At 35.9% G+C, this 23705-nt stretch overlaps 1 protein-coding gene across 4 annotated transcripts in view; it reads right to left on the reverse strand.

Moving 5' to 3' along the window:
- Window positions 1–9905: 9905 nt before the first annotated feature.
- Window positions 9906–23705, reverse strand: part of WDR11 (WD repeat domain 11) — a 45601-nt gene continuing 31801 nt past the window's right edge. For all 4 annotated transcript variants that reach the window (XM_042790171.1, XM_042790170.1, XM_042790166.1 and 1 more), the window contains exons 19-29: window positions 22208–22379; window positions 20531–20639; window positions 19669–19731; window positions 18373–18438; window positions 17450–17621; window positions 17089–17184; window positions 15603–15768; window positions 14610–14707; window positions 13505–13650; window positions 13157–13236; window positions 9906–12096 (exon numbers count right to left, since the gene is read on the reverse strand). In XM_042790171.1, the coding sequence (XP_042646105.1) occupies window positions 11939–12096; window positions 13157–13236; window positions 13505–13650; window positions 14610–14707; window positions 15603–15768; window positions 17089–17184; window positions 17450–17621; window positions 18373–18438; window positions 19669–19731; window positions 20531–20639; window positions 22208–22379 (1326 nt within the window). In that variant the 3' untranslated portion in view covers window positions 9906–11938. The remainder of the gene's footprint in view (window positions 12097–13156; window positions 13237–13504; window positions 13651–14609; window positions 14708–15602; window positions 15769–17088; window positions 17185–17449; window positions 17622–18372; window positions 18439–19668; window positions 19732–20530; window positions 20640–22207; window positions 22380–23705) is intronic.

A 23705-nucleotide genomic window follows, 5' to 3' on the forward strand; every position in this document is an offset into this window, starting at 1 on the left:
GTTTCCAGGAGGATCTGCTCCATGATCTTGCTGGGCGCAGAGGTGAGACTGACTGCTCTGTAGATCCTCAGGTTCTCTTTATTTCCATTTTTTAAAATGGGGGTTTTCTTTCCCCTTTTCCAGTCAGCAGGAACTTCACTGGATGGCCACAACTTCGCAAAAATGATGGATAATAATAATAATAATACTAAAACAGAAATAAAATAATAAATTAAGTAATAAGAAGAAATATATCCAGTTATTGATATGCATTTGAAATCTCTGCTAGGGAGATATGCAGCAAGAGAATAGAAAATTTAAAATCGGTAAACTTATCTGTTATGTGTATATAAGAAGGAGGTGAACACTGTGGCTCACATGAGAAGCAGAGTAGTGGTTTTTCTGCTTTGTCTTTCTCCTGTCACCACTGTCAGGCTGGAGCACAGAGCGGTGCTGTTCCCTGGCCTGCCAGGGCAGGGGGGTGCTTCGGGAGCGGGATGCTGTGCCGTGTTGTGCTCCCAGGTGGGCAGCCACTGCCTCGGAGATTCTCCGGCTACAGCTCAGAAATGCAGCAGCCCAGTCTTCACACTGCCTTCAGGTGGTAAAAGACAAGTTCTGTTGCTCCTTCAGTTTATAGAAAAAATGTCCATCTTATTCTGCATGCAGAATCTGTGTACATCTCTCTTCTCCTGCAGAGTTTGGTCTTCTTTATTTCTCCCCCCATCTCAGCATTCCATCCTTCATTGACTTGCACTCCTCATAGCGTGGTTCTGTTTATTTACTTATTTATTTTCATTCTGTCTACTTTTCTGGTTTGGGTTTTTGTTTTGTTGCTTGTTTGTTTAACTTATTCAGCATTTCTTTGAATAAAAGCTAAGGAATACTAAGAACTAGATTGCCTATGGGACCTGCTTGGGATAATTGTAAGACTCTGATTTCACACTACCTCTTGGGTTTGAAAGCTGAAGTCACATAAGATGTTATCACAAAGCACTGGAATTTCACAGAAACACAAACATTTTAAAAGTCCATCAAAAATGAAAATGTGGTGGAACAGAAAAGATAAAAATGTACTTTGCAAATAATTTTGTGGCTGAGGAATTTGCCTGCAAAGCAGTCAGAAAGGATAAACAGATTATTTCAGTTCAGTTCAAAGAATGTGTTTTGGCTTTTTGATGAGATGACTGTGGCATAAAATAATAACAAAACCTCCTACACATTGGCTTAGTCCTACTGGGAGAAAAAGCTGCTACCAGAAAACTTCACATCCAGGACCAGGCGATCACTGACAAATTACCTTCCTGCTCTCTTTTCATATTAGCAAGGCTGCTTTTTCTTGCAATGTACTAATCTGCCTTTCAGTTTGCTTTTAATCAAGAGCAGGTTTAACTTTGCGGAGTGGAAAAAGAAAGCAGATGCTGAGGTAAACCACAGAATAGAACTGGAAAAAACAGTCAGAAAGAAAAGTCTCTTTGGCTTGATAAGTATTTAAGAATTATGCTTCTAGAGGGAAGGGAGAAAGGAAACACTCCATTTTGTTCCCGTTTGGAAAAATGGCTATGCCTGCCTCCTTTTCCCAAATGTAGGAAGAATGAGCTGATTGTACAGTGTTTTGCATGCAGCAACTCCTATTCAGTTGACTAACAATCATAAAGCAAAAAACCAATGTTGACAGTTTGCAAAACAGTCCTTACAGATTGTGGAAATAAAATGTTTGTGCTGTCAGGAATTAAGAAACAAGGAAGAAAGTACTCCAAATTAATCAGTTGTTTTATGTGCCAAGGAGGGATTGTATGCAAGCAACCAGAAGTCAAGATACAATATTTCAATTACTGTAGAAACTGGTTAAAATTTCAGATAGAAGAAATTACTAAAATAAGAACATGGTAAAACATAAGAGACTGAGATACTTGCAACTTCATACCTTGGTTTCTTGGTTGTGTTTTGGGATTATTTTTTCTTCCCTTTTAATGATTTCCAGCTACTGATGGTACACACCATGAACATCTGATGGATGCTACCTCCAATGCAAATAATTGTGTTGGTTACTTCAAATACAGATGTTGCAAGCCAAATTTCATAATTAAAAATAAAAACCAAACCCCTCACATATTTCTCTCTCCCCAGAGGTTCCAAATCAAGAGAGTGGTTTCATGTCTGCACAGGCAACCTGAAGCCAGACTGCCCTAACACCAAACCCTCACGTCTGCATTCACCTCCCTCTGCCTTAGTAAGAGTATGGTGAACCAGGCCAGGGAACTGATCCAGCAAAATGTTAATCTAAAAAACCCACAAAGACCTTAAAACAAACAAACCCCCTAGTTTTCCAGCCAGTTCAGCCTCCAGACCTCTCTCGTGACTCTGCCGCACAAGCACCAGCGCAACGTGAGTGAGAACACGCGGAGAGGAGCGTGGGCGCAAGGGAAGTGAACACGGGCCCCAGAGCACATCATTTACTGACCCAGCTCACCAGGGACGGCCTGAGCCCTGTGCTTGTGAGATTACATAGCTCCTAGCTGAGAGGATGGACAGTGCATGCTCCTCTGTTCCCTACAAAGACAGTAGATATAGTGAAAGTGCTGTAAAGTTATGCCAGATTATTCAAAGAATTAAGAGCAGAACAGAAAAGGCGTTTGGAGGAACTCTCCTATCAGTCAAGGGGAAAAAATTGATTAATACTATTTATACTCAAGAGAACTGGCTTATCTCAACTGGTTCAGGAGAAACTGCAGAGTAATGACGGGGTGTTCTTGGCTCAGTGGAGATGTGGATGCTCAGAGAAACTTTTCTTCAGCACGTGGCTTTGGCTTTAGGTTGAAACCCTTCCAACCAGAGTGGTTCTGCCAAGTCTCCTCTCTCCAGCCAAAAAGCGTGTGCTAACAGCACAGCTCAGCCCTGTTTGTCTTCGGCCTCAAACTAGGGAGCAGAACAAGAGATACGTAGCAAGAAAAGTGTCAACAGCCACTGACATCTTTAACTTGAAAACCCCTGCCTTGTCATCCTGAGAGGCCAAAAAAAGACCTTCTGATTTTGTTTTCAGTCAGAAAAGGCCAAAAATAATTCAGAAGTTGTAAGGGTGCCTCTGACTATGAGGAAAGATCAAATTATTCTTAAAATATGAACTTATGTTCATATGATGCTTGACATGCATAATTCTCTGGTTTTCCAGAGATACTTCCTATGACAGGACAAGGAATGGAAATCCCATGCAAAAAGGAATATAAAGCTGCTGTGTTCATTGCTGTGTACCAGGGCCTAGGATGCCCTTATCACTCAGAAATTAATTTGAAACAGCTTCTTCACAATTATTTTCTCAGGCAAATGGAATTCTGTTAAAGTGGACAAATAACTTATTAAATAATAAATCATATTTTCCACCCTCAAAGATCCCCAGTTGTTCTCCAAACATTAGGTCCATTGCTTTAATACAAGTTCTCTCTCTTTTCATCTGCAACAGAAAGGTGGCTGGTTACCAAACCGCCAAGAAGTACACAAGGAAAAAGTTCATCTAGGAGTCACAGGAGAAGCAAATTGATCAAGAAGACTACATAAAATCTGTTTTCACAAAAGAAGGATGCAAAGAGGTTTTTTTTTTTTTTAGCCAGATCATAGATTTTATGAAAACTTGAAAATCTACAGTGCAATGGACGGTGTGGAATTTGACTGATGGAGTAACTCAGTGTGCTTTATGAAGGCTTGCATTTTATAACTGCAGGTTACAAGTCCTGAACCACCCTCTCGTAAGTACAGAATTAAACACTGTGAGAATGCCAGGGCAGCCTCCTCAGCAGAAACAGAGCAAGCTGAGGTGGGGAGAAAGACAAAGAAGCTAGTGGTGCTCCTGGGCAGAGCCAGGTTTGCAACTCCTCCTCCTCTTACTCTTCCGCTTCATTTTCTCAGCGTACAGTAAAGCTTTTATTGTCACAGCACCATGCCATAGCTCCATCTTGGCTTAGGAGACTGTTGTTTTGTTTCATTTACTACTGACATTTCTGTGCTTTTCTATCATGGCTGAGTAGTAGGAAAGAAAGCAAAAATGGGAGGGTAGCACAGAGGCAGAGCTAAGACAGAACAGGCCATTCACAGGGTCATTTTGTTGCCATTCATCTGTTCATAACTTTGTACTTTGCAATTCATCTGAAAAACAGCTTCTTTGTAAAAAAAGAGGAAAAGAAAGGAAAAAAAAAAAAGTTTCTCCCAAACATAAGAAAGTAACATCAAAACCCACAAAAATCAAAGCAAGTGTTCAGAGGTGGAGTCCTGAGAATGGAGGTTGAAAGATAAGACCAACTTTTTGACAGGGTGAACAAGGAGTACAAGAGCACAGTGATGTGATCAAAGCTATGGTCTTGGAAAATGACACCTGCAGCAGCAATCTTGCTAGCTTTCCATAACACAAAATAAAGCTAGGGCTGAAGCAAGGGAAAAGAATTACACAGTAAATCCAGAGAAGAGGTACAGAGCCTGAAGAATATGCATTATATGGAAACCATCACCAAAACTTTCAGACACAGCTTGAATATAAAGACTAGAAAACTAGTTCTGCAAGTAACATAAACCACCAAAATCATTTACTGCTTATATAAAGTATTAATAGAGACAGAAACCAGAAAGGTAAAAATAGATGTGTCTAAATAAGTGGCAGATGTAGAAACTTTGAAAAGGAGAATATGGGTGCTTGACAATCACTCTTACCTGGCATATTAAAAAAAAAATACACCTGTCTCAGTAGTAGAATACCCTGAGCTCAGTATCTGGGAATGTGCTGAAACTAGTCAATATTTTATTTCTGTTTAAGTATTATGCCTCCAAACATGCATGGGCTAAACTGCACTTTGCAGAGAAAATATGTCTGAAAATTTGTTCTGCCTCCCAGCTGACAGAGTGCCCATGTTTTACAGATTCCCTGAGAGAACCAATTTACCTGATAGAGAGACATCTCACACCTTCTGTACCAACTGCAATCTGAGATGCCATGCCAGAATGAAAAGAATCTGAAAGTCTTAATAGCCCAGCATACTGGAACAACCTTAATGACAATAACTGAAATATATACTCAGAAAAGACAGGTATGTAGAAATACGGTAGCTTTTACCTTTATGTCAGTGAGCCTCTAGATCCTGCAATCATCAGAGATGACAGCACATCACTGTGTAAGGCTAGCAGCTACACTGACAGGGGATCGTGAATATTAGGTATTATACTACCAAGGAACTGTGATCCATGAAGACACACGCTGTGCACATTTTTTTGAGTTAAGATGTGTGACTGCTTGTTACAGGCTACTGTAAAATTTCATTCACAAACAGTGCTGGAAAAAATATGTTCAAAGGGTCACCAAAATACACTATTATTCATGAGCCTATGGTTGGATTCAAAACGCAGGCCTCACAGAAATGAAAGACTGACTCACTAGGGCCACAACTATGAAACAAGTGTATGAAAAAACGACCACTCACAAAAAAGAGCAGTAAGACGACCTTTCTGCAACTGAAATTCATTGCCTATAGCTTTTTATTAGCTACAAGCGAAAAGGGAGCCAGACAAGTCTACTATAACTACTATCTTCTCCTACACCAGGGTGAAAAGTAATAACAAAACACTGCCTTTTTTTTTAAAGCACCCATTGGCCTCTGGTTTGAACAGTATGTATTACTATCACTCAGTAACCCTTTGGAAAACATTCTCTGAAATAGAGTTTGTCTGTGAGAACCACACTGAACTACAGTCAGTATTTTCTAAATGAAGTAGCAGTGACAATGACATGGAAGTTTTTTCATCTTATGGCTCTGATTCCCTGAAAGAAAATCATTAAGTTGGGCCAGTAAAGTCACTCTAAAGAAGTATCTAAACGTCCTTGCCTTTACCACCTGCTGAGTTTGGAGCCCAACAGACAACCCTCGCTTTACCTGTAGCACTGCTGCCCCGCTCCTGAGCCGCTCCATAACGCGGGTGATCACAGTCCCCTGCCCATCATCCACGACTCCTCCTTCTGCTTCTGCATTCACCGGTAAGGAGAAAATAGGAAGGTGGAGGGGGAAATTTAACTTATGAAAGGGGACCAGCAATTTCAACAAATACCATGGAAATAAACCTAGTATCATGTAATTGCTTATCTAAGATTTTCAAGCCTAAAATCAAACTTACACTTCCCTTCCTCCAGCAGGCATAGGGGGGCACCACTTACCTACTGTAACTGTATTTTGAATACGTTAGTTAGTTCCCTCCTCTGAGTATACACATTTTCCCTTTTCTTCCACAGTTGTTATGTCTAAGCTAGAATTTATTTAAATCTTCAAACAAACAAACAAGTTAATGGCAAGTTAAACACAAATAAATTCTAGAATTAAAAAAAAGAAATTAAAAAAAATCTAGATGTTCTAATCCAGATATATTAACATGTTTTCTATTATTATTCTGCCAGAGCAGATGAAATCAGATGGATGAGGTACCAGATATAGTCCCTCCTAAACTGTACCTACAGCCTACGCCAAAATGTTACATTTTACCCTTTTCAGTATTTCACATTTTGGTTGTCTGGTCATTCCAGATCCAACTCATTACAACTTAAATTGTTCAGATGGACTGGGGAGGCGGCAAAATAAGAGTGCTCTGAAAATGTCAATGTTCTCTATTCAAGAGGTTGGAAGCCTTCTGGTAGTTGATTCTTTAGAACAGATTTTATCTATTCCACTCTAGTATCTCTTCGTTGTTTGTTATTGCTAAAATTTGCAGGAATTTATTTCAGTTTTCAGCATGTACTTGCGTAGGACCTCTTAATACACTACACATAATAAGTACTTATCAGAAGCCAGGCATTTTAAAAAAAGACAGACCTTGTTTTTTGATCAAATGAGAAAAATGCAATAGTGAAGGACAGTACTCTGCACATGGACAACAAAGTTTAACTGTATGTATTGCCATCATCTGCCCATCCTCTGAGGACAGGTTTCAAAAATAACTTCACTGTGTGTAAATCCACCAGTCCACTTCAAAAAAAATTAATTTCAGATTTTATCAAGGTCTTTCTTCTCCCTTTGATTCAACAGGTGTGGACAAAATACATTCTGCCTCTGGGTAACTTACTATTTCTATCAGATCCCTCCTACACAGAGCAACATATGACATGCCACCAACTCATGCAAGTAGGCATGAAGTTGGAAAAGAATCTGAGTTATTTTGGGAAACGGACATGGACTGACTTTGCTATTTAATTTTTTAGTACTACAACCATTGGAGAGGTAAGAACACAGTTCTGCTGAATCTCTATATAAATAATTTTGTATTTAAAGTTGTCAATTTTAAGCAAAATGTTTATGCCTGAAGTATCTGCAAATACATCATCAGCATTCGTCCCCTGATTTTGCTTTACTATTCTCCCATTCCTACACTTTAACAGAAGCCTTTTAAACATTCTTTCCCCCCAACCCTAAGAAAAAGCACTTTCAAGGCTTTTCCTCTCCAGTTCAATTTAAGAACTGTCAAGTTCTTCTCCCTTCCCAGTTTCTGTTGTTTTTTTCTCATTCTTCTTGGAAACTTATGCAGCGCTTTGACATCCGTCGCCATCTGCTTTTACTGAACAAGGAGGCAGAGACCGTTTTGCTTCTGCGCAGTAAATTGCTGCAATATTATCTTGGTTATGAATACAGCTTAATGTGCGAAAAATTTTGATAAGGCCTTTGCACAACCAATTCAAGCCTATTTGTTTTCCTCCTCTCTGATTTTTCTGATTTAACACAGAAATTTTAGAAGCCAGTTTTGACTGGTCCTCATACAGTGGAATGATGAAACAGCAAGACATGCCACCTTCAGGAAACTACGTTACATGCCAACAGTTTAACCATAGCTCTTTAATTCTGCTTGACATTGCTGCCTTCCAGCAGAACCAGATGAGATACTTAGAAACTATCACAGCTGTGGCTTGTATCTTCAGTGGGTAAGTAGAAACTGAACTTACTATCAAGAAGACTCAATTCAAAAATACTAATGGGTCAGTATCCGCCTCAAGAAAGAATATATTGTGCCACTACTTAGATCAATGGATATAAAATTTTTACCCTGAACTCATTAATGAATTCTCTTACAAGGCTCAAATTAATATCAGAGTTGTGCTGAATTCTTCTGAGAAAGTAATAAATGAAATAATTATTAAGGGGGGGGAAAAAAAAAAAAAAAAAAAAGCCCTTACTCTTTGCCACACTGTTATTATTCTACTGCTCACCAGCAATTACATTTTTAGTTGAGTTTTTAGAATACAATTTTGGACTGCTAGTGATCACCCAAATCAAACACATTTCCCGTTAGAGAATCTGCGATTGTCCATGTTTTCTGTCCCTAGGGCCAACTGCTGCAAAACATCATCTCTTAGATTATTTACACACTGAACACCTCAACATTCTGGACCAGGTTTCCTTGACGTATATAATACATGCCTCTATCTGACTGCAAATTCTCTTAAATTGGCAGATTGTTTGCATTTTAATGAAAGTAAATTATAAATAATTTGCAATATAGTACTAATCATTTTTACACTGCAATAATTAATTTTGTCACTTTCCATAGATTATTCTCCTAAAATGAAATATATATATATAGGGGGGTGTGTGTGCTTACACGCACACCTATATATGTATAGATAACTAAATTTTTGGAGTACTTCAGAAACTGATCCAAGTAGGCAATTTTTGACACTGTTAATCGATATGATTAATTTACAGAGACTGCCTTTACTGTGAGGCACACCATGTTCCAATTAAAACTCTAATTAGGGCTTGCTTATACTGAAACTAAGCTGCTAGATTATTTTCTAGAGTTTTTATTTACAGCTAGAACAAATAAATTATCATAAAGCTGAAATAATTCAGACTTTAAGAATCACATTAGAAATAAAAAAAAAAAAAATAACCCTGTCTTTAAAATTAAGTACTAACACAAGAGTCCCATCACAGTATTTACCATAAGCCTTTCTCAAGTTGTAAAATGTGAGCGCACAGATCTAGAAATGCCCGCAGGACTAAATGAGCTTCAAGCAGATGTACAAATTTCAGAATGCTTCACTGAAATGAAGACAACTGAGGCACCCCTGTAGAATCAGTTCTATGTATGTTTTTTTTGCTGGTCATACAAGCCCAAAATGATTCATATAATATTATGACAGGAGTAACCATCACTACTTACGCTGTAAGATGTTCTCCATCTAGACAACCTAAGTGTCTAAAAACCTCCTTATTTATGAACAAAGGTCCTGGCCTTTTTCAAATGAATCTTAAAATAGCTACTGAATAATCTGCTCTGATAATCAAATATCACAGTTAATTAATATTAGACTCATGTTCAAAGACAAATGAATAAAGAATCCCTATACATTTGCTTGCAAAGCCAATTCCTCTACCATTTCTTCATTGCCAAGAATGGTCAAACGCAGGTTCCAGAATTATGGCTGCATTAGACTTCATTCTTGACAGAAGCTTCAGAATGCAAAACCTGAAAAATACAGATTATAAACTTCAGCTGCTACTTAAACTATTCACAGTGGTTTGAGGAGTGAATTCTCAAAAGGATTTAAAGATGTTAAAATCTTACTTATTGAAACATTTTGAAATTCTTTCAGTTCACTTTCTTTGTATGTTCCAAACCTCAGGCTTGTCCTTCAAGCATACAAGTGAGAAGCTTCTCACATTTCATTCTGTACAATCCAATTATATATCAGATATTTATCTGTACTTTTTTCTTTTTTTCTAACAACTTCTAAGCCAAAGTGACAAAAGCATCCTAAAAGCCAAGAGGACTAAAAACTCTACTAAAACCAGCCTCTCTATGGGGGCCAGCATTGTGCTGCTCCAGAAGGAAAAATGACAATTATACAATCAGCATTCAATCCCAGTGCAACAGATGACATTTTTGTATTAAATAAAGACTCACAGAGATTTTAGAAGTTTGTTTTTATTACTGTAGTGTGAATGCATTATTATCTAAATAAACTTTTCAATCACTTTTACACTCTATTTTCATCATAAAGGTTTCAGTTGGGAATGCCACAGTATTCTGCAATCTTCACAATTAAAGGTTTATAGAAACATTCAGTATTAAAAGGCCTTTGCAATGTGTTTCTTTTAAAAACATTAGATTTAAAAATCCAAGTGTATATTAAAGCAAATTTGTTTCCAGAGACCCACTGACTAACATTTCTACACGATCTGTCAAAGAAAAAAATCTGTGAGTGCTTACATTACCTCTGTAGTAACTTCGTCCATGAATACTGCTATCAAAAGCAAGAGTAGGAATTGAGGAGCATTGTAGTAGTCAGTGTGAGCAAGAATTTAGGCCACTGTTAATGACAGTTAATTTCACTCAACTCTGCTGCTCATCAGTTAATACTTAAGGCAAATTGCACTGTTTACTTATTTTCCCAAGCTAAAGGAACTATATGTGTTGTTCATAATATACTGAACAGAAAGTATTTTATGGTGTATGTAAGATGTGGCAAGAAAAAAGTAAGATACACTGCAGTTAAAACACTTTTCTATTTAGAGCAATGAAACTCATATTTTCAATTTGTATAAAACAACTTCACTACTGAAAAGCCTAACCTTTCAAATTTTATCATAAATGCTATTTTAGATTTGAAATGAAAGGTTTATGGAGATAGAGATGCCCCAAAGCTGGTGCTCCTTTAGGAAGGAGCATAGAATACGTATCCACAAATACTCAAACACAAGGAGAATCCAATGCACTATCACTTTAGTAGACAAGGCATGAATTACATACAAGTGAGAAACCTTTTATACAATATGATTCTTTTCACTACGGCATACTAAACTTCAGTAGCTCCAACAACTTGGTAAAAAGAATAATTTTGGTTTTTAGTCAAGACTAATTTTCACATGCCACAGACTTCAGTTTGCAGGGGCAATTTAACATCAGCATCCACTTCTCAGCTGTAAAATTTCTCAGTCATTCAGTAATAAATAGAAAAGATATATCTGACATAAGAAACAGTAATAAAAACAAGTACTTAAACACTGGCACAAAAATTAAAAAAGATGTGATTGGTGGCATTATTAAGTATCCAGACCATAAGATGTGTTAGCAAAGTATCTAATTAAAAAGCCAGCATTCTGGCTTTGCAAAATGCTTTCTTTACCTATTGTTAATTACATTCAAATAACAAACAAAACCCTGGAGACAGCACTATGGGTCTCCTGAATATTCTGCATTAGCCTACCTTGCTGCTTTTGAGGTAGGATCTTCTCCCATCCTTTGATCCCATGAATCAGTCAACACAAGGCAAAATTTAGTCCCTAAGGTGTGCAGGGAGTGCATGCTTAAGAATAACACAGAATACAACAATACCATCCAAAACGGATGTTTCATGGATTTTTGGGATGTTAGGAGACTTTCATATGTAAACTTCTACAAGATTCCATTCCAGACAGTTATGAAAATGGCAATACCATGACCTCATTTAAAATAACAGTAATTTTAAACAGAAAAATTGGATTGAGAAAACACGATGTTCCAGGAAAGAACCGTGTGTTTTGTGATCTATATTTATTCTTTAAATATACTTATATTTTTATAGTACAGATCGAATCATTTATACATATAAATACAACAGCAGTGAAGAACTATAAAGATCTGATTTTTAGAAGTAAATGGAGTAGACGTTAACACAGATAGAGAACTCTTTAAAAATTTGATTCCTGCTACAGTTGAAAAAGTTGGAAATATTCTCGTATAATTTTACCACAGGCTTCTGGCCCCTCTCGTGAAAGTGAAGACAAAGCTAACATAAAAATAAACATAAAACAGTTCTCAATCTTGCCTCCACAAACATTTAACAATATTTGCTCAAATCACACATAACGGCTATTGCAGTAATTCAAGAGAAAAATGTATTTTCACACAGTGAAATCTCAGTTTCAAAGACAACCCAAATCTCCTCATAAACATAAAATTCTTACTCTTGTGTTACTTCCTCTTTAGGCTGTTTGAGCTCAGTCAGTAACTCTTTACCAGTTTCTCCTGCTTTTGAGGCAAAGAGAATAGCTCCCTGTTTAAAGCCCAGGAGCTTCAAGCTTCTGGCATAATCTGCATATACAGCATGGATCAATTTATGTAAATGAAACATTAAGGAAAATAAACTAACAACAAAATGAAAAAACTCAGAATATTTTTTTTTCTTCTCACTTTTTAGCTCTCCCAAGCTGAAAATGCTGAACACTGATGCCAATTGTGCTAATCCAGTATTTTTCGGCACAACTAAAGACAAAAGTTGCCTTAAATTCTACTATTCAATGTATATTAGCATTCATCAGTTAACAGGCAGAGTGCTATACACTAAAACAGATACATTTCAGATACATGTAAGTACCTACCATAATACCATGTAATAACTTGCAAGAGAAATTAAGAAATTGTAAAGTCATACTACAAGATTTGTTTGTTAATTAGGTCTGGAGTTATCCACGTGACTTATAAATGGCTTCTTTTATTTAAAAGCTGACATCAGTGATGAATCCATAAAAAATAATGAAGTATTATTTACATATCAATTATTATTTATTGTATATAATACAAAATTTAGAGCAACTCTTCTGAGTTTCCAGAACACCAGGTTAGATGTGCAGACTGTAGTGAGCAATAATTTAGATACCTTTTAAAATACTTCTTCCTTTTTCAGCTCATCTAATCCTGATCTTTAATTTTCTTTGTTTTCAGTGTCTCAGAACAGACTCCTTCACAAAGGACTTAAATCACTAAAACAGTATTTTGCTGTACAGAGGGGTTCAATGAAGGGATTTTTTTTTCCTGAGATACAGTGTTTAAAAGATAACTGAACCACTGATTTCATTACACAGGCTATAGTAATAATTTCCAATCTCAGCTAAGAACATTTTATCGTCTGTTCTTTTCTTTCCTATGATGATTTTTTTCACTCTTAGTTTGTTTTTCAGTGCCACAGGCCTCACAGAGCATTGAGTGGAGGTAATGCTATGGATTTACGCAAATTACTCCTTTTCACTTGTTTCCTCGTACTTCCTTCAAACTACACAACCTGGAAAATAAAAATATGAACTCCTATTCCTGTGCAGACTAGTTCATCTAACGTTGGCTCACGCATACTCACTGTGTATGAGTACACAGATGCAAAAATAGGATTTCAGAAAAAGGATATTTGTATCATCATTAACTTCCAATGCTCCGTACTTCAGACAAGCTTCAACAAATAAAGCTGCTCTATCAAAGTACCTCATGCTGTTAAATGGAAAAAAACAGAGTAATTTGTTAGGACACAAAACAGCAAACTATTGAGGGACGTCGCAGCAAAACACTTGCACACAGGCTTTCTAAAACTTTGCACCTAGGTCTGGAGTGGCAAATCTCTTCTGCACTGGGGGCTGAAGAAGGCTTTGGATCATCCCCAAGGTTAAACAGTATCCCTCCCCCTTGACTTCCGAGTCACAAATGCTTAAATAACAATTTTGGACAAGACGAAATACAGATTGTGCTGTTTCACCCTTACCTGTGCAACATCTCTGCAACTTTTGTAAAGCATCCAAGTGACAAGAGGACAAGAATGGCTTTGGACTTCTGGTTGACTTGTGGAGAGCAAAGGTGATCTACCCAACGCCTTAACACATCAGCACACTCCTCTGAGTTCAAACGAACCTTTAAGAGATGAGAAAGCCAGTTATGAATTCTCAGCTGCTATCTAAAGTAAGCATTCTGCTTCTGGTTCATTTTTTTTTAGTAAAACACTTTAAGCAGTATTAAAAGCATCTCAAATTACCAATTTGATTACAAAAAGTACACTAATCCCTTGAACGAATACAGAATTTAGAAAAAACCAAAATATATAGTTATAAAAAACTCCACTCTTGTCACTTGATATTTACATGTGATTAGCATTATTTTTACCATATGGCTTTATTAAAATCTCAAGTATGAAGAAGTTAGAAATCTTTATCCTTCACTGGAAACTTAAGGACAAAACATTCACCCATTTAGAAAATCAGAGTATGACTTTTTCCGTAATTTCTGCAGGAAGCGTAACAGAAACTTTACTTAGAGACACTGAAAGATCATCCTTACTGACTCCTGCCCATTATAATTTGGAGAATTAATGCTGTGCCTAGGTACTGATACTGTACGCACGTCTGCGTACCACAATAGAATTTGATGCAAATTTATGTGGTTGGTGATAACTTCGAAATCAGCACACATACTACATGAAGCCTCAGCACAAAGTCACTGCTTAACTACTTATCCACATCCAGGAGTGTTTTTTTGTAGCTTATTATGAATTCTGTACTGCTGCAGCTATACGCAACTTCCCAAACCACTGCTCAAAAATTAGAAAATTGAGTATTCCAAATATTTTTAGGCCCGAATCTTGTCGTATGGATGACCAGGGCAGACCTCTGTAGTCAAAAGGCTGAAGAACCACCTGTCAGTACTGACTGAATGGATTGGCCGGTCATAACATAACACATGGAAAGAACTGATGATGATATTTCAAATTGATGTTTTTTAATGTGGAGAACTTCGGCACCCTCATCAGACTTCATTCCTACAGATACTAATTAGATCATTTATGTTAGCAAATTGAAAACTGAGACATTATATACCTTTGCAAGCCATGCTGCACGATTCCATTCGCCGTAAGTTTGCAAGTAGCGACAAGCATCAGCAGCCTTATCGATCAGACACAGTAACTGTACACCCTCTGGAAAATAAAAAGCACACTCTATAATAAGTTAAGGGAGAAAAGAGTTGCTGTAAGTGCGAGCAGACCGTTCATCCTCAGAAAAAGGATCTCTATATCCTTCTTAACATATGAAGATTTTGAAAAATCCCAATTTCTACCACATGGCTCTCCATATAATCTGGGTGTCAGTTATAATCTTTTTTCTGGGCTACAGAGCTTAGAAGGACCTCACAGAGCTGTCATTTATCTTTCACCTAAATACAAACAACAAGGAGTTCACTGGACTTCTCATCATAAAGAGATAATGATCTTTGTAAGTCAAATAAACAGATTTCATAAATAAACCTTTATTTTAATGTTGTCCATAGCGTAATTATTAACAGTGAAGTGTTAATTGTCCACAGAGTGGTATGTATTTTTTCCAAGCAAGTACAGGCATCGGTACTTTCTCTGCATGTCTTTGAATATTTCAGTCAGTCATCATATTGCAATTATCTCTTGCATTACGCAAAATTAACCTGTACGTGTAAGAAAACACATTTTTTGAAACAAGTTCTGAAGTGAAAAGGAAACTAAGTCCATGTTTCAGCTTCAGTAACAAGAAACCATTTTTAAATTAAGTCTTTAATTAGGAAAGTGGAAAATATGTAGCTTTATGTGTTCAGCCTTTATGTGCTCAGAATTATTTCAGAAATAAGTTTTCCAATGAAAATGCATCAGAACAAGTTGAACTTTATAATTGAGTTACTGATCATCTTTGTGTTAACTACTCTAGGTAGTGCATACCATAACATATGCAACATATAAGATCTATTACAACAGGACTTTCTCCTCTCCCATCTCCATTATCAACCTTAACAATGATCAGAATTACTACTTTATAAGCAAATGGAAAATTTAAATCACATTTTACCTGCGAGCTTCCCATTGGCTATCATGTTGGTTGCTACCAGTTTAATGGTACTTTGAGATGGACCTGATGAGGTAACAGTTGTGACCAAACAAGCTTTGAGTGAATCGCAGTAATAATGTGCATTCTCTGAACTTGTTTCTAGCAATAGTTGTACTGCTCTGTCAGTCTGGCAAGAGAAAAAACCCACAACTCTGAACAATACAAACTCACTTTTAAACAAAAATCTTTATATTTTTACCCTTTTTAAGACATGGAAAAAGTAACAATGAAAGTTATTCTAAAACAGGCTACAAAAATATCCACCAGCATAGTAATAATTTAAATTCTATTTCAATAAAGCATCATTAGTAAGGTTAGCATTTAAGCACTCATCATGAATATAATGGTTAATCACAGACTAACATTTCTAGAAGTCAAAGAAAAATTTAATTTAGAATACTTATTTCCTTTTTTTACATAATCTTTTGCAGAGTAATAAAAGGAAGAGAAGCATCTAAGATAAGCAGAGAAGAAATAAAATTGTAAAGAAGCAGAAACCAGCCAGGATCTCAATGACCAATTTAATACTTGATATTTTAAAACAAAGGTAGAACTCACCAATTTAAAATGTGAGCTACAGCTGGGCACCTAACCAGTGGGGCTCGTTACACTGGTTGCAGACACCTGTCTCTGAATCAAATGAATCACTGCAGGCAGGTCATCTCTGCCTGTTACTAAAATGAGGTGCCTAACTTTTAGAGAGGTCAATTTGGTGAGGTCAGTCAAGCTGATGGCTTAGATAATTACAGAAAAAATGAAAAGCCACATTAAATATATATTAAAATACAGTGATTCCATGAACTGTCATTTGATACAGACTATCTACAGACTAAATACTTTTTGCATCTTTTACTGGTAACATTTGTTGACATGCTCACACGCACAGTGGAACAAAAATCATTTAAGTTCAAGCTAGTAATACCAAAGCTATTTTTGGAAATGGATGCAGCATAATTGCGTTAGTAGGGAACAGCTCATGATATATACTGTACAAATGCAACAATATTCTTATCAGGGTCTCAGTGAGCAGCTCTGCACAGTGACTCTCTGCTCAGTACAGATCTGCCAGAAGCTCTGGTACATCTTTTGTTACCTAAAATGAGAATATTAAGTGCAGACTGAATTACCCCAAAGATGTTAAGTTTTAGTTATTTCTGAGAAACTCAAAATGTAATTTTTATTTTCTAGTCACAAGGTGAGAAGAAAGATTTTTATAGGGTTCCCACAAAAATGAAACAGTCTGAAGTAGATAGCACCAAACATTACCATATATCATGTCATTACATAGTCTGCAGTGTAATAACATATTAAGACAGCAAAAACTATGTGCTGGGTGAATAGAAGTATGAAACAACACATATGAGTTTGACAAAACTTTACTTGAATAGGATAACTTCATGAAATGGACAGGGAAGAAGAATAAAAAATTCAAATATTACCCACAAACCTGGCCCAAGAGAAGCAGTTGATCAGCACATTTCCTGGTATGATCATACGTTGATCTCTTCACTTCCTGGAGATTTACCCTTTCAAGTTGGAATTTCTGCATGAAGAAAGACAAATATTTTAAATATGAGACTACACTAAGAAATAAACCCAAGCATTTAAAAGATAAGTATGTATTTTGAGAGGTTTTGGAACACCCTCTATTTTTAAGTAATGTGGAGTGATTTAATCCAGAGTGGTATGTTAATAATAAAAGTGAAATATGGATAATGAAAACCTGTAAGATAATAAGAAGGTGACAATGTTGAGAGTTCACTGTGCTGATGACATACTTATTAAATATGGTTTTGAACTTGAAATACCTGGAAGTAATAATTTTCACACAGTATGTCATAGCATATATCCAAGGGATTAACTAACTGCTCTTGAAGGATGGCTGTGTCTGTTGGTTTTGCAGGCTTTTCCTGGGATAAACTATGCAAATAGTGGGCAGCAATAGTCCAGAAGTGCAGTTCAGATTCATCCCCATACAGTCTGAGAAGATACAAATCAGGATGTGAAATATGTTTGCATTTTTTCACATGCCACAAAAATACATTTAAAATACCTTTTCACAAAGACCATGCAGTCGTGTGGGTACCACAAGTACTTTATATTATCAGTGAGACAAACTACAAGAAAAGACTATGGGATGACATTCAGCAAGCAAGATACTAAGAGGCTGGCCAAGAGACTGTTACAGTAGTCATTAAACTCAGTGAATGTTCAGTATATAAATATGTGGAAACTTTTTAATTATTATTTTCCACTTAATCACTAATATCCTCTTTCAACTACAAGAAAGTTACCAAGAATAGTTTGAAAAACACCTCTGAATACAGACAGACTAAAATAAGCTACAGTTTAGGCAGAAGAACACAAAAGAAATAAATTTGAAATAAAAAGCAGGCCTTCCCCTGTTTACATATAATCTATCATGTGTTTTGAAGTTCTGAATTACATTTTTGGGCACTGTACAACTAAACGTAACGTAGTTAGCAGAACTACATTTCTAAAAGTACCACCAAGACCGAAGGAAGATCTCTACATCCAGCAAGAAAATAAAACTAAATGCTTCGGTAAGATAACATTTCCATTTTCAGTCCTGAAAACACTCTAATATGTGGTAACAAAGTACCTTAGGAATTGCACTGAGTTAAAGGAGAATAAGTTGAGTACTTAAACTTCAACTCATTTATGTGCATTGATAGGAAACATTTGATATAGTTATCTGCATCTCTACTACCTGGCAACTAGGAGACATCTTTGCAATAGAGTAAAATCCGGATCAAGCAAAAGTTTCTTTATGTCACTGCAAAAAGAGAAAGCCATAAATAAAACTGTAAAATGCTGTGCCGTTTTTTTTTGTTTGTTTTGAACAAAAATAGGATATATCACCTACAAATTGAAAAGAATCAGAACAAAAAATAAACAATTTCTTTTCTGAATATAAAAAAAAGCAACAATCAAAACAATTACAACAGGAAGTATACATCATTTGAAATATAACTGATCTCAAGGAGCGTGCCCAGTTTAAATACAAATAGTGAGTCCATCAGGAACTCCTTATTCCTGCAGTAAAGGGAACAACCACAAGGGTGTGTATGAAGCTATAAATTAGTCTGCAGTGATTCTACAAATTACAAGTTTAATTTAATTACAAATAATTTTGAAACTTTGTAGTGCCATAGCATAAGAGATCCACATGCATGAATCTAGGTTCTCTCCATATGTTTCAGACTGGAAAAAATTCACTGTTATCTTTTCCATCCTATTAAATGAAAAGACTAAAGGAAAATGGAAAAAATTCTGTTTACTAGCTTCAAATATAATTTTCATAGTTTAAATGGAATATCAAAATCTGTTTTCTGTGTAAGCAGAGCCCTGTGCATGAACATTACTCTGCAAGTATATTTTCAAAAACGATTTTTAGAATTGTTTGTCTTGTCTTCCTCAGAGCCTCAATATCCTAACAAACCTTGGAATATTTAAACAACAGTGTCCAATACAGTCTGGACCAACATCAAAGAACCATACATCACCAAGAAGTATTGCCTAAAATATTACAAATCCTCATTGGCCAATTACAAATTATATACTAAACCTGGTCAGTATCCTTAAATCTCTAGTTGCCAGCCACTACTACGGTAAGTCAATGTTAAAAATTCAATACTGACTTCCATCACACTTTATATATTCAGAAGAGTACACTTGACTGTTCAGTCAATATTAAACAAACTACTTTGAGATAGTTTACTTATTTAAAAAGATTTTTGAGATTGTATTATGGTTGATTTTTAATTAGAAAAAATAGAAAAAAACCTTAAAATGTTCAATAAAATGAATAAAACACCACCCTTTGGAATTACATAAAAATACAAATTAACTGTGCTTAAAATAAAAGCTGTCATTACTCAAGCTTGTCTTTAAAAAAGTAAAAACCATTCTTTCCTCATTAAGTTGTGAATTGCCACAAATTTCAGGTTTTTTTGCCTTCTCTGAATTTACTAACTTACTCAAATACGAATAAGAAAATTCTTACTTGGATAATGAATTCAACTGCTCTTGAAGAAGGTTTTTAATATTTTCATTCTCTGGATAATCCCTGGATTTAAAAAAAAAAAAAAACACCAACATTTCCTATATTACCAAAATGACAGAATTATCTGAAATGGAAGAGTAAAACTGGTAGTAGTAAAACACAAGAACATATATGGAAACAATCTTTTATATTCTTATGGCAGGCCATTCATGCAAGATTCTTTGTCCAGTTCCTAGTTCCAAAATATTAACGAAAGATTGTTTTTGCCTTCTCTCATCCTCTGAGTCAGTGCCACCAATCTTTCTTTTCCCAATTCTCTTTTATTCATTAACCTTGAAATTAATGAAAATGACAATGCCTCTCCCATTATTATATGACAACCATCAGTACAAAAACACAATAAGGGACACAGAAAGGTGCTCCTACTATGATGTGAAGCATGGCTCACTAAAAGTAAAGACAGGCCTATTAGCCTATCAGTTAGACCACCACTTTCAATTACACTTTAGGAACCAACACTGACTATTCTTACATTAACTTCTTGACCAAAGAGAACAGACAGTTCTCTGAAGTAATATAACCTGTAAATGACTCATAAATATTGACAGGACTTTAAGGTAGACAGCAGTTTTCAATAGCCAAGTGCTACTGAAAGTCAAAAGAAATTAAATACTTGACCTTAAAGCCTTTTCTATTTATTACTTTTAGTAATAAACAGTGAAGCTATATTACCTTTTTGACTGTCCCAAAGTGTGAAGAAACTTACATGTCTAACAGTTATTTGCACAGAAACGCTAATAAAGATGCAGGATTTAAAAAAAAAATAATAGTATTTTATAGAGAGATATATATTTCTTCTTACATGTTTATAATATCTAGAGAATATCTCTCATTCCATGGCTGATGCAACAAGAATGCTTTTAAAGCTAATGAAGCTCTTGGAACAAGCAGATAGGGACACCATGCAGGTTCTGAAACAAAAGGAAAAGATTAATTGTTGTGTGGCTACTGTGCAATAACATTGTGTTCAGTAACCATAAAATGTACCACCCTGTTTGCAAGCACCAGAAGAAAATCATAAATCGCAGTCTTTTCATATACACAGCATGGGTTACTGGACATAAAAGCTTATCTTAACACCCAAGCTAAAACATTTCATAGAAGGTACAGGGTTATCAAGCATGCTCAAGTGAGAATTTCAGGACACTCCTTATTGAATTTAGCCAGAGACACCTGGAATACATTATACTGGCATTAAGTAGAACTGTATGTGATGATTCTTGTTATTACAAGGACACACTGGAAAATAAGTACAGCTATACCAAAATGTACCATAATGCATGTTTTAGTTTTACTTTGCAATCGTAGTTTCTACAGTATAATACAAGGATTAATACCCATCATCTGAGACGGATGTTATAAAGTTTTAATATATGTCTATATTAGCAAAGAACTAAGATGAAAATTACAGTACTAACTGTTGTACAAAGTTAAAAGTCAGTAATTCTGTATTCAGTACAAGGTTGGGATGATATGCAGTAAATGCTACCCAGTGACTTAGGACTAAAACAAGACCCAATCAGCTACATAATTAAATATTCCGCAATTCGAGTAGGAATCTTGTAAATGTGATTTTGTAATTAGAAGATTATCACAGTGTAGGGGCAGAAGGACAGCTAAATCACAGGCAACCTTAACCCTGGCATACCCTAATTTCATTGTGCTTGGGTTTAGAACATTAATTTTTATAGCTTAACACGACATAACATTCGTTTGACAGTAAAAATAACTGTGATAAATGATGTGTTTCTTCAAACATCCCACACCACAGCTCCACACATCACCATTATTTTGTGATTTTTTGTGATTTATTACATATGTCTTAGTCAGAAAATACATGTTTAAAGGAAACTGTATGAGTAAAGGCAGCATTGACCAAAAAGACCAAAACAAAACCAGTTATTTGGAACATCAGTAATAAAAAAATAGAAAAATACAGCTTAGTTAACTATTTAAATAGTTAAATATTTAAATTCCCTACTTAAACATATGGCAAAAAAAGTCAAACAGCAATAATATTGCTATGAGCTCAGTGGGAAAATCTACTTCGAAAAGCAATGAATCAGTCTACAAACTGCCTTTGATATCTGGAAATATCAGAAAAGACATTTTCACACTTTGACAAGTGTTGCAAAATCATGTCATGAATATCAATGATGTAGGTTCTCACACCCAACCGATGTACTGATGATCTTTAGGTCGACTTACTAGACAGCCATATAAAAAGCTTGTTTTGTTAACTTATATTCCAATTAAGACACTAAAAAGTATTGTTTATTTAGGAGATTAGATTTGTATCAAAAACCACCCATATTCCCTAAGCCTACAAAATTTATCTGCATCTATGAAAACCACTATAGGGATACCTATTCCTCTACATATGACAATTCTCTGTTCTAACAGAAGTGCTGAACAGTTTTATGGTCCACCTTCAAATTGAAATATGTAGCTGTCAATAGAAAAAAAGAAATCAGCATACCTATCAAGTCCTGTTCATCCATTCTAAAACACGATGGTTTCATGGACAAGTCTAGAACTCTAATGCACCCATCATCTGACGCCAAGACCACTTTATCTGAAGTGCACCAGTCCACATCCAGGATTCGAAAATTGACGTTTCTTCCGCTTCTTAAACTGCTCACCATTTGTACCTTGAAAAGTTGAGTTTTTCATTTTTAGTAGGCTCTCCATCACACGGTGTAAGACCCTGTCACATGCCCATGAGGCACACCACAAAATTTTCAGTAAAAGGTGAAGTTAGTCATAAATCATTTTAACGATGGTCTCTTCTGGAAGGTAGGGAATTTAGAAACATTGGAGTAGGGCACATGGTTGCCCTGAAACAATACTTTTTCCCAACTGAGAGCTGAGAAAGGATCCTTTTGAGCACAGCTGTACAGCTTCCATTTTGTTATCTTTTCTGATAGAAAATTTCCATGGTAAACTGGTGGTTATTTACATTCCCTCTTTAAATCCAGTCTCTGATTTAGCATATGTACATCAAGGCAGAAGTGAGGCTCTCATTAACTCATGCTCTTCATAAATACATACCTCTGATAAATCCTGAACTTGCCTGGAAATATGTTTAGACATACTATTAACATAAATTTCTGGGAATAGGATGATTTATTGTCCACAAACAAAATGGAGATAAACAAAACCTTCTAACCACATATGAGTAGTTAGACATTTTGTAACCCTTCTGTAGCATTACAGAACATTACAATTGCTAATATAAAGAAATACTAACAAAGCCCCTGCTGCAATCAACATTTTTCTCGTTTCTTTCACTTGTTCTAGGGCAAAGCATGGAGTTCAGTGTAAGGTACAACAGCTCTAGAGCATGATTACTCTTAACAGTGAGAGAATTAGAGAAAAACGTGGAAATATTGGATAACTGGTTGTAGGCAAAGGCGAAGTTCTAAGGAGAGGATTATATGGATAAGCAGATGACACTATAAAATATTTCTACAGCTATTCTGAAAGATTTTCAGCTGAAAATGTGAATTAATTTTAAATGCTGTCATGTAGGAAACTCCCTTGTCCCAGAAACAGAGAGGCAACAGCTACAGGAGGAGTATCCTATGGCACCAAAACTACTCAAGTGCCTGTCAATGATTGGCTCATGGGATAATATTCTATGCTGCCTACATAATTCACAGTTGTTCATATCTGCTGTCCAATTCTTATCATCAAGGGAGAGTTTCATATTGCTCAAATTAAGTGTATGAGTTCAGAGCTGGTGCTCATTACAAAGTGAACAGAAAAAACATTAAAAATCTCATTTCATACCCTCATACCCTGAACTTACTCTGGGGACCTAAGTTAAAACAGTACAATTATTTTTCCTTCCCCATGGTACTATAATGCCCTGAAAGACCTATGAAGCAAACCCTAGTAGATTTGTGAACATTACTATAGAATTTCTGAGTGAGATGAGAAAATAGACAACGTTAATTAACAAGTGTGTAGCTTTC

The sequence above is a fragment of the Tyto alba genome, unplaced genomic scaffold (genome assembly GCF_018691265.1).
Source record: "Tyto alba isolate M040663 unplaced genomic scaffold, T.alba_DEE_v4.0 Super-Scaffold_1, whole genome shotgun sequence".
NCBI classification, from domain to species: Eukaryota; Metazoa; Chordata; class Aves; order Strigiformes; family Tytonidae; genus Tyto; species Tyto alba.